The sequence below is a fragment of the Hypomesus nipponensis genome, chromosome 14 (genome assembly GCF_054491055.1).
Source record: "Hypomesus nipponensis isolate SF chromosome 14, ASM5449105v1, whole genome shotgun sequence".
Lineage (NCBI taxonomy): Eukaryota > Metazoa > Chordata > Actinopteri > Osmeriformes > Osmeridae > Hypomesus > Hypomesus nipponensis.
Window position 1 is genome coordinate 12882501 of NC_140374.1, and position 11798 is coordinate 12894298.

The window sequence follows — 11798 nt, forward strand, 5'->3', positions numbered from 1 at the left end:
CCATTTTGATTCTGTTGTTTGGTAACTGGCCTCTCAGCCAGTGTTTAGGCCTGACCCAGAGCAACGTGATCTGTACTCACGATCTCCTTATGCCTTTACACATGTAATATTTGTTGCATATTATTACTTAAACTGTGAAAGCTCTTTGTCTTGGTAATCCATCTCTTTTGTAATCTAGCCAGTCCAGTCATAGAACCCGAATTAATAGAAATAAAAGTCAACAACTTCTAAATGGTAGAGGACTTGTCAGTCATATTGGCAAAACAAAGGTTATTGCGATGACTTCCTGTAAAGATAACAACCTCACTGGACCTGGCTGTTACATTTGGACTTAAAAGTGCAACAATACAATCTGGTCAAATTTGTTGTTAGAGCGCAAGCACATTTCCAAAAATAGCATAATCATTTTGAAAAGTGGTTATTTTGTATGTTTATTTAATAGCTTTATTTTGCTGGCTTCCGAATGGGCTTTTAGCTAGGCGCCTCACCAACAATTGTCCAGTCTAACGTTTACATTGATGGTAGGCAAAGACAGTTAATTCACGGGACGCCCCTTCTAGTTCTGCATCAATATTTTGCTCCCCGTCTGGCCACATGGGGGCCCCTGTCACTCTGTATGACGAGCCAACACAACTGCCCGCTGCTCCTAGTAACCCTTCTTGTCACCCCTCCCGGTCCAGACACAAGCCCCTCTGACCCTCAGTCCACTCCAACCCTTCACCGGCAGCTGCACGCTTTTGATAGAGTTCTTTCGAAGTGTCAGTTTTGCAGACAAGCTTGTTAAACTAGCCCTGTCAACGATATAAGGCTGACCTGGACCTTTTACTAAAAGTTGTTGTAACGACCTGAAGGCTGTGCCCGAAAAACGTTATTGACAAGTCATTTTCTCCCGCAATATCGAGTGTCCAACTGAGGAGAAACTTGTATGGAGTGACACTAGGGTCCTTATTGTTTGGATTATTATGAAACTGAGTTGTTGCTCGTAATTGTAAACCTGGTACAGAACGACTCTGAATGAATCCCAAGAGTTTCCTCTATACTGTAGCTTGTATTGTTTTGTCTCCTAGTGTTTTGACATGTGTTATATTGCATTGTGGAGGTTAAGCACGACACGTGCGGTACTGTACCTCCAGGAACTGAGCGTTGATCTTGAACTCGGGTACGGGCCGGCCCTGGTCGCGGGCAGCCTGGCAGCGCTCCTCGATACCCCTGTAGAGGTGGCCCACAGCCCGGGGGATGATGCCCAGGTCCTCCTGCCCAAGACTCACATCGAAGCCTGTGCCCATGGTGTAAGTCTTGCCTGAGCCCGTCTGGCGGTAGAAGAAGTAACAAAACAGGAGAAAGGGGGAAACGTTAGAGCACTAAGATTGGGTATATCGGCTATCTCGTTGCTATGATCAGTGACCTAGGCACTTTTGTAAAACTCTCTTTTGGAAGTCGCTTTGGATAAAAGCGTCTGCTAAATGCGTAAATGTATGTATACCATACTGTAAATGTACACAGGGCATCGGGGCTGGGAACATACAGGTCATTTTCTCCTGCAATATTGATTGCTCTAAATCTGACACAAAATCTAAGCAGGCTGAATCCCATGATGGAGCTGACTGGGTCAGTTTGCAGCACAGGGCTACAGCTGGATTAGTCCAAGTTAAAAAACATGAGCCACTAAACCCAGCTAGGCTTGGCTGTACTATGGGCCAGGGCCGACCAGGACTAAATATATTCGAAAATGAATAAATAGGACACCAATCCAGGGAGTGGTATAGGGAAATATGGGTGAACTGGGGGGGGGGGGGGTCACATTAGAAATGTATGCTTTATGTGAAAGTGTGTGGGATTCAATGATTCCAGTACTCCCCTCTCTACCCTTGTGGAACTTCCCAGCTCAAACCCTATTAGAGGCACTAGAGTGGGCTTTGGTTGTCAAGGCAACCCAGGGAGCACCAGGGAAGGGGGGGGGGGGTAGACTTGTAAGTAATGTCTCTGCAGTTGGCCGGGACTGCCTCAGAGAAGACAAACCCCTCTGAAAGAAAGTACGATCTTGAAATGTTGGACAAGGACAAAGGGGGCGAGAAGAGAAAGAGGAAAAGAACTTAAGAGCTTACAGCACACACACTACGAGACTGTTGAGTACCACCTACATTGATTTCTACACATTCACTGGAAGTTTCAGAAGTGCTTTTAGAAGTATGTGTCTGTGAAGTAAGACTGCCATAACTGCAGCCATTGATATAACCAATGCAATGTACTTTTTAGCAATGACCAAATCAATAGCCAAAAATGTAAAAAGACAACAAATGGTTTAATGACAACAAATGCACAAAAAAAAAGTTTAGAATGTATCTTTTCACCTTTTCCTATCTGAATGTCGACCCTTTCTCAAAACACACAGCATCTTCACCCAACTGCCGCCCCAAAAAGAAACACAAGCGTTCTACTCGCCTGGCCATAGGCAAAGATGGTGGCGTTGTAACCCTCAAAGCAGCCCTCGATCAGCTTCTCAGTGCAGCTGGCGTAGATGCTCTCCTGCTCCGAGTCCATGTCGAACACATAGTCGTAGGTGAAGGCCTTGTCTTTCCCCAGGATCACCTGGGGCTCCGCGGGCGTCACGAAGGTGCAGATGTGACATCCCTCGATCTTCTCTCTCGGCAGCTGAGGACGGATCCTGGAAAAGGGGAGACACAAGACAGGAGCGAAAGGTCACGCTCTGATGTGAAACCCAAGGCTTAAAATGGGGTATCTGTTCCAGTACTACCCCGTTACGTTTTATGATGTAGCCGAGAAGGGACATGTTGTGTTTCGTGAGCATAAAAACCTTAAACTAAAGCGACCACTTTACAAGGAGTTCTACTACAGTGGTCCAAAACAGACAATGCAGGTATCACACACACGTCACAATGCCTTAACTGCTGCTGATGTGAGAATATACCATTTAAACCTTTAAGTAAGCGTCAAATATGACTGTGCTACCATGAGTTTAAAAAGAGCAGTATTAGCAGGTCATGGTGTTAATTAAAGTTTGTGTTATAGTCCTGTTTGGCCTTGGGTGCTGTCCGCACAGTCCTCTGTGCTTCTGACCCAATATTTTGCTCCATTCTATCTGCCAGCTGGCTGCGCATGTATGTATCATTGTGTGTATGTGTGTGTGTGTGCGCGCGTGAGTCGCACTAAGCTCAAACCCTGAATGTCAGCAAAGCCCTCTTGAAAGCTGGCCAGCTGAGAGCTGACTGAGGATTACCCAGGCTGCTGTGGACACAAGTGTGAGAGGAGTGCTGCAGTGGAACAGAGGGACGCTTGATTGACAGATGTAAAAGAGACCATTCACATAAACAAGACGAGACCCGAAAAAAGACAGAAAAGAAAGAGAGACAGGCCTACCCGCTACCACCCAAAACAGAGTCCGACAGAAACACTGCTGGAGGCCGCCACCTCCGTACACTTTCCAAACAGAGGCTCTTTCCTCTTCGTTGAAGCCTACTGCACACAAACCACTGATATTAAGTCTTGTGGCTGTGGATAGGAAGCTAGCTAAAGGGCCAAGCTATGCTGCTAAGCAAGCACCTGACAGTGGGCCTTCCTGACTAGCCGTGTATAAGAGCTGCTTTGTGTCTCCAGGCACAGGGAGAACAATGCCAGCAGAGGAGCACAGAGCAGCCATTGTGTCTGTGACACAGAACCCACCCCTGCCACCGGGCATGCTCCGGGATTATCCCACTGGACGGAGGGAAGGTGGGAAGGATGGAGGGATGGGAGGAGAAATAACGCCCGGGCTGGAGGTCAGAGGATGTCCGCTGGGTTGCCAGATAACTGCAGCGTGTTGTGGAATGAGGCAAGGGTGGGGTGTGTTTGCTTTGTGAATGCAGTGGCGCAGTGACATGATAGTTCTTTCATTTCTACCCTTTACTGTGCTGATTATAAAACTGGCCCTCACGCAGTCTCCAAGTTAAAGTGGATCTGAAAGTGCACAGGCTTAACTGATGTTGTTATGGTGGCACTGTGCCTGGTAGTTGTGATGTTATTTTCGTACTGGCTTACATTACAAAATACAGTTCTGTACTGTTAGAACGATACATTTTTGATTCTTGATTGCTTGATGCTTTCCTTTCTATAAACATTATTTGTATGTTGCATTCGATCAAATTATCTGCTCAATAAATGAAATAATGTAAAATGATTGTCTTTAAAATCATAATACAGTACAAATAGCCCCGAATGACGTATTACATCATCAGTTGCAGACAACATTTATTTTTCGAAATCAAAGACTACGCAACAAAAACGTATTTTAATCCTCTTTTGTCTTAGATGTGAATGTGTGGTCAAACAGACGCGTCAACACTGCTTCTCATGGGTTCGGGTTGTCATAACACATGTAGAAAACAGGCACTATGTCACTGCTTGCGTGTCAAATCTCAAAACACATATTCCAGTGGAACACTTCCGACACAATCTTTGGATTGTTCTGTTTTTGGTCACCACGCCCATCACCACAAGGGCTGTCTTTGTTTGGGGCACTGACTGGCTGTGTAAGCCTACTATTTCCCCACCCCACTTCTCCACCCCTCTTTCCTGGGGGTCCTTGGCTTCTCCCTGATCTGCAGTGATCCTCCGAACCTCTCCTCGACAGAACTCGGCGGAACCGTCTCCAGGAATAGGGAATGTATCCAGGAAAACAGATACTTGGAGGCGCTTTGATGTATGCATGACGTGAACAATGAACTTTCACCTTAACAAAACAAAAGTCCAATGGAATTCAGATGACATGAAATGGGAATAAGAGAGGACACCGAGTGCTGATCCAACACCCACCCCATACAAACCATGTGTTTTGTATTCGAACACTTAACTCACAAGCCCCAAGCCATGTGGTGAGGGCCGACTCTGTACTCTGTATCAATCACATCAAAGCTGTGTTTTAGCTGGGATTTCCTCACACATGCCTCCAGCACACCCGACACCCCCCGTTTGTTTTCCTGAGCGATTAGGCGCTCGTCACCTCAACGCCAGGTTCAGCAGCCAGTGTGTTCTGCGCCGCAGACGGGGCTTGGATGGGGATTCTTTCATCCTAAGCGCAGCGAGGACCCGCGGCTGAACACGCCCTGACCTGTCCCTCACACCCTCCCCCTCCTCCCCCGCCCCTCAGGATCCATCGCTGCTCCACCGCACTCACTCAATAAATCATTAGGACGCATCACCACAAGGGAGGAGAGTGAAGGTGGGGAGAGAGGGGTGGGGAAGGGGAGAGGGGGAGGGAAGGGGAGAGGGTAGAGGGCTTGGAAATGGTAGAGGGGTAGGGAATGGGAGAGGGGAAGGGAAGGGGAGAGGGTAGGGGAGGGTAACAGGAAGCTCGAACACGCTCAGACAGTCAAAGCCACTGTCTCGCAAACTGATATACACACATGTAGGCCAATGATGCTGCTGTACCTATGCTGCGTTAAAGAAGTCCAGCCTGTCTTTCACAGGTTGTTTTGTGGGATAACTGAGTTGCATGAGATGACATCACCTGCAGTTGGCCCATGCAAATGAGAAATGGCTTGAGAGCAAGGACTCCCAGTACCACCAGTCCCAGTGAGCACACGTGTGTGTGTGTGTGTGTGTTTGTGCATTTGAAAGACCAGTACAGTAAACATGTGATGCCTTCAGTTAGCTCTTTAAACTGTCAGCGGGAGCCTTCTCCCTCTCAGATTACAGTCACTAGACACTTTCCAAATCCAACAGTGCCTCTCCTAAGAGCTCAGTCCGAGAAGGAAGAATTGCCCATGTCTTTTCTATGAGACTTTAGGATGACAAGAGGGGAAATTAAGGGGGGAAAGGGGGAGGGGGAGAAAAAACGAAACATGAAGTGGGTTTTGTCTGATTTGCAGCACTGCAGGTTTAGATTTAGCACGCTCCGCTCGTTAAGCTGTGCTCGTGCGTTTTTGTGTGTGCATGCGTGCGTGTGTATGCCCTACTACACACAACTCTGTGACAAGCACAACAGCACGACGCTTACCCTGACCCTACCAAGGTTATGAACTCGGGAATTGTAACAAGCAATCTGATAAAGGCCTTCAGTTCATGCACAGTGGATTAACTCTGAACTAAGTTTATCACTCCGCAGCGTATCCCTACGGTACGTTGTCAGCCTCGAACGTCTTGAGGAAAGAGGTTACTATGGCGACGAGGAACAGACATTTGAAAATAAAGGCAATCATCCTCTCTCGGCAGGATGCAATGTCAACGCGCCATTCGGAGGAAGATGCGAGTTGACAGGCATGCAGGGAGGGGATCGGCCCTCTCATACCCAAAAACATGAAATGAAGCCCCCTTAATCCTGCTCCCGTCACCTCCAGCACTCCAACATGAACGAAGGCTGTTTTGGCAACATAACCACAACTGAACAACGACCAAATCTCAATTTAATCTTCAACAGGTAGAAACAAGCCTCACCACCTGCGGTGGGGAGGCCGAGGGATAATGAAAATGGAGAGGGAGAGAGAGAAAGTAAGAAAAGGAGATACAAAGAGTAGCCAAGTTTCCAACTCCTTTAATGGAAAAGCAAGTATGCGTTGGATAGAAAAATGCCTGTTTTAAACATAACGTTCCATTCAAAGAAATGGGAGGGCTGCGAAATACTGTTATTAGCAAATTCAATGACAAAGACCCGATTCAAGACAAACATTGAATAAAACGACAAAAATGCTTCAAAAAAAGATGGGAGATGTATGTGGGCCTGTCATTAAAATCTCCAAGCTACAACTTTCACCAGAATTTATTGCCACATGTTCTCAAAGAAGCATAGCTGTTTATCCAGTTGCCATAGATACAATAACACGTGGTCGTTTTACTGCAATTGAACACGCCACCGGAAGGACAGAAGCCCTCCAGTTTGATAGTCTCAAGCCACTCTGGGAGAACCCAGTCACTACTCATAAACATTCGTCAACGTGGTGAGATTATTGTACACCAGACTACTATGAAAATGGGAACCACAGTCTCTTTACCCAACAGCCCAAAATATAATCAAATAACAAGTTCTCCACTTGCATGGCCGTAGGCAAAGTCGGTGGCATTGGATTGGGGTTAGGATGAGACTGTGGCTAGTAGCTGTCAACAGGATGTGCGGAAACTGAGTGAGAAGCAAATATACCACACATATGTGCCCTCAACACTATAATGGATAAAGGACCTGACTGCAATGGCTTACACAAATGGTGTTTCTCACACTATGCATTACCTTCTTCACACACACCAAAACACGTTCCCCAATACATAGTTTCGGGAGAGTGTTCATATCTATCTCTATGTATATCTCTATCTCTCTCCATCACTCCCTCCCTCTCTTGCTCACCCTCTCTCTCTTTCAGAGTAATAACACAATTTGCTCAGCGCTGGATTTCTCAAGTTAATCGTGCCTCCATGTTGCTCCATGTTAAATTGGACATGTTAGTCAATCCAAATTTCATCAGGGCCTCACGAATGTATAAATTCCAAATTAACTTACAGTCCTTTGGTTAAACAGGGCAGACAAAAGTCATTTTTGCCCCACCTCCCCTAACTTGCACATGGGATCAGCGCTCAACGGGGCATGTTGACAGAGTATTCCCATCTTTGTGTCAACAGCAGGCCAACGGACGAGGACTCGACACAGAAGCCACATCCTGAAAATGTTGAGGGAGTTATGGAAAACATCAGCTGGTATCTGATCCTTTCAAGGCAACAGCAGACACAGATAGAGGTTCGATAAACGAAGGATGGGAAAGGACAGTTGAGAGGAAATGGACAAGCGGGTCAGCAAAATGAGAGTCTGATGTTCCACAGGCAGACGTCAGGGAAAATCTGTTATGGACTACTCCATGATTGCACACAAGAGGCTGAGTCATTCGACATAGCAGAGAGAACACAATTCATGCCCGATGTAAATTAATATACATCTGTTAGCACATTGTGAGCCAGGAAGGAGCAGGTGGGTGAGGCTCATTTACATGTCCTGGTCCTCCTAACGAGTGAGGCATGAGTTTAGAGGCTAGACCACACTGGGTGATAGATCTGGTGCATAATCTGATAATAGAACCAGGTAGTGTTAAAATGATGCGCAGGCTAGTAAATATTTAAACAACCAATTTTACAGAGAGACAAAGACCACGACCAGTTGCAGAGATATGCACACTGTAACTAAGGAGGTGACAGCTTGCTAAAACAAGCAAACTGGGCTATTTGAGATCCACAAGACCTATTTATGACCAAATCGGCAGACAGTTAGAAGTTACAGCCAAAATCTATTTGTAGTACTACCCATTTGCAGTTAGTTTAAGCTAGAGGTGTGAACCTAGTCTGCTTCTACTCATGACCTAACCTGGCTGACTGCATCCAGAGGGCCCAAATAAAACCAGCACGCCTACCGTCAAGAATAGCATGCTCTCCATTATATTTAGGCTATATTGAATAAAGGGACACTCATTCTCCACCCATAAGAAGGGGGAAAGAGAGAGAGAGAGCGCGAAGGTTAGAGAGTGCAAGACAAGGAAAGATGGAGGGATGCAGAAAACATACAAAAAAAGACAGGCGAAAGACCAAGAATGCAAGACTAACATTTGCCTGGGTGTGGTAGTCTGCATTTTGTCTGCCTGTAATTACTCTCTGTGTTGGTTTTGTATGACGGAGTTCACTTTCGAAGCACAACCAAAAAACACGATCGGAGCCAGAACCTATCCCACGGCAATCCACATTTTGTTTAGATGTGTCTTTTGGAATGTGCTGACTCGTCAGAGGTCATGGTATAGATAACTGAGGTCTTCCAGCAATGCAGTGGTCGTTCCCAGTCTATTTTAGGGCAGCTTCCGTTTAAGTGTAGGCTATGCTTAGCGCCATCTCAGAAGGGACCAACCTTCCAGGCAGTTAAATGAAATATGAACAGATTAAGACCGTCTTTGACTCACTTGTACCGTTAGAAAACTGTAGTAATAATAATATTCCAAAAAACAAAAACAGTCTTTATTTTTGCACTGACTGTGTTCTACACAAACCTCTCATCACCTTTAATGTAAACCCTTTGCTATTGTACAGGCCTGCTCACATACAAGTAATTATCCCACCAGGCTGGTTCTACAGCTAGGTCTACCCTGTTACACCCCTAAAGTACAATTTATTCAACTCTGGACAATAACAGTGACATAACGTGTTTTTGCACTGAGCATTAACAAAAGCTTGTTTAGAAACCACTGTGAAAACAAAATGGAATGTGAGGCTCTTTCTCTATACTCAAACTGTATATAAACTATGATCGCCAACACACTTCAAAGGAAAACATTCTAAGCAGCAAAGGAGAACATGTGCTGAAATCAGTTTTGGCATGAAGCGCTCAGTCTTGCCCAATCCCAAATCTAGATCCAGTCCTTTGCGGGAGAGCCAACCTTATATGATAGTCTAAATGTCCTACTGTTGCCTGCTTCGTTCTGGACCAATCCTTTCAGATGGTTCAGAGTACCAAGGATGCAGGTCTTTAGGACTGACCCAGGAGCTGATTTAGGGTAGGGCATATGCCAGCTTAGCTGCTATGCACTGTAAAGGATCATAGCGTTTAATGTAGAGTAGAGATGGGTCACACCATCTCTCACACACATTTTGTCCCCCTCAGTCTATTTGCTAATGAGAACATAAGAGTATTACTGTCCCTCTGGCTGACTCTGCAGGGGAGCACACCCGTGTTAATATGGAAGTCTTGACATGCTCAAGATCTTTGGCTGGGTTTGAGCACATAGACAACCACACACGTACACCAAAGATATTTGCCCACAAACACAAGCATGCATACACCTGCATACAAAAGCAGGTGTTTAAACGATTATGCAATGGAAAAGCGTGGCAGGCACATGAACTGAGAGATTGAGGACAGAAAGAGTGTAACATGGGCAGATTCGCATAGCTGGCAAAGCAAATTGGCAAGGCGGTTGTGGTTGTGACGCTCATAAAATGTTGCCTACATTTTTAATTAAAGATACAACCTAACTGTAGTCATGATTGAACGACTCAAAAATGACCTCGATCTTATAATTCCATGCAAAATGTATGTCCATTGCTTTGACATACGATTTTTATGCAAAGAAGCCGTGAAAAAAATCTGACCAACAGTTTCTAAACTAGAAAGAATACATCATTGTGTCGTAAAATGTGCGTCCACGGTTGACGGACTCTTGCTTAAAGACTTTCAACAAAGCACTTCTTTTATCGATTAACCGCCCCTCAACCGTCTCCCTTGGATGCCGAAGAAAGACTTGATGGTCGGCATCACGCCAAAGTAACACCAGAGACCAAATCTGTTTCTTTGACAACTCATTCGACAACAAGGATGATATCGCCCACCCTTTAGCCAACGCCGCTGGTGGCACCTGCTATAGAAGGCCCATGTGTTTCCCTGGGCGTATGTGCTGCGTCATGAATATAGCATCAGTCTTTTAGCCTCTGCAATGATGAATGCCGTGTAATAATTGGCATCAGCCTATTTCGTGTTCACATGAACTGAAATCAGCGGAATTCATGTCGAATAATTGAGAGAAGATGCACTAGACTAGACCAACGCTTTTCGTATGTTTTTCTACAGTAGTGTCTGACGGGACGTGTGAAAATCGATTCCTGTTTTAATTGAATCATAGAGCTACATGGCTTGAAACTGGATCAACAGATGATGCAGAGGCGACAGGATCCGAACAGTGCATGCAGACAGCAATGACATTGGTAGTAGAAACATGATTAATCAATGAAGCAGTGGGATATCTGTGATTTACCTTAGTGCTACTCGAACTGAGCTTTCATCCTGTCCACCTGACATGGTTCTGCAGACTATCGATATTAAACAAAGAATTAAAATCCAACGGATCTGTCCGTACTTTGATTATCTTCTCATTCGACAAGCTGATGGGAGGGAGAGTGCGCAACTCCCTGCAGCGAGCGCTAAAATATCAACTCAGCTCGACTTTACTCCAGCCATATTTAATTGGATATCATATAGATTATGACTACAAGAACACTTATCCTCTAAAGAAACTACTGTGCGAAAACCATACTGCCTTGCATGTCCAGCAAGAACGAGTTCCACGCATGCAGGTAGGGTCAGCAGGGCTACAGTCAGCACAGCACAGCCTCCTTCTGTTGTTGCCCAAGCCTGCGTTCAGGTTCCTCGGTTGAGGGACACACGCCTCCCGCACGCTCCTCCGCTCGAACCGCAATGCGTCACCAAACCACGCCCTCTTTAGCCGTCCAACTCCGATAAGGGTTGCGAGTTGACATCACATATAAATTCGCGTGGAAATATAAAATACATTTATAATTTTAAATGGATAAAGCAGATATATCAGAATAAACATGATGGATGCATTTTGTAGGAATCAACCGATAACACTGCTGTATCATAGTACCTTTTTAATAAATGAAAACATAGTAAAGTGGAACATCTGAGACATAATGAACCCTACCAAACAAACGTTACCCAAATAAACTGTATACGGTGTAAACCATGACAGTACAGTAGTGGCCACTTCTTTCAATATGAACAATTTGGGACAGGTGCAAGTTTACACTCCTATTGACATTAAGAGGAAATTGCAATTTTAACAGGTACAAAATCATGAGTTCAATCTAGGGTGCCACCTTGTGGTCATATGGAATAACTGGTGACTCTTACCATTGTAGGACGTTGGTACATTCATTTCAACCATTACCTGTACATATCCTGTACAAATGAAGAAAGTTACCACATTTGTGTTTGGAGACAGATACAAATATTCCAGGTATTTTGATGGTCCTGCAATCAGCATTGCTTT

At 45.2% G+C, this 11798-nt stretch overlaps 1 protein-coding gene across 4 annotated transcripts in view; it reads right to left on the reverse strand.

Moving 5' to 3' along the window:
- The window catches only part of kif21a (kinesin family member 21A), a 30571-nt gene extending 19411 nt beyond the window's left edge, over positions 1–11160 (reverse strand). For 3 of the 4 annotated variants that reach the window (XM_084671630.1, XM_084671628.1, XM_084671631.1), the window contains exons 1-3: positions 10764–11160; positions 2443–2665; positions 1128–1310 (exon numbers count right to left, since the gene is read on the reverse strand). In XM_084671630.1, the coding sequence (XP_084527756.1) occupies positions 1128–1310; positions 2443–2665; positions 10764–10807 (450 nt within the window). In that variant the 5' untranslated portion in view covers positions 10808–11160. The remainder of the gene's footprint in view (positions 1–1127; positions 1311–2442; positions 2666–10763) is intronic. The other variant, XM_084671629.1, reaches the window with a different exon arrangement.
- Positions 11161–11798: the final 638 nt, after the last annotated feature.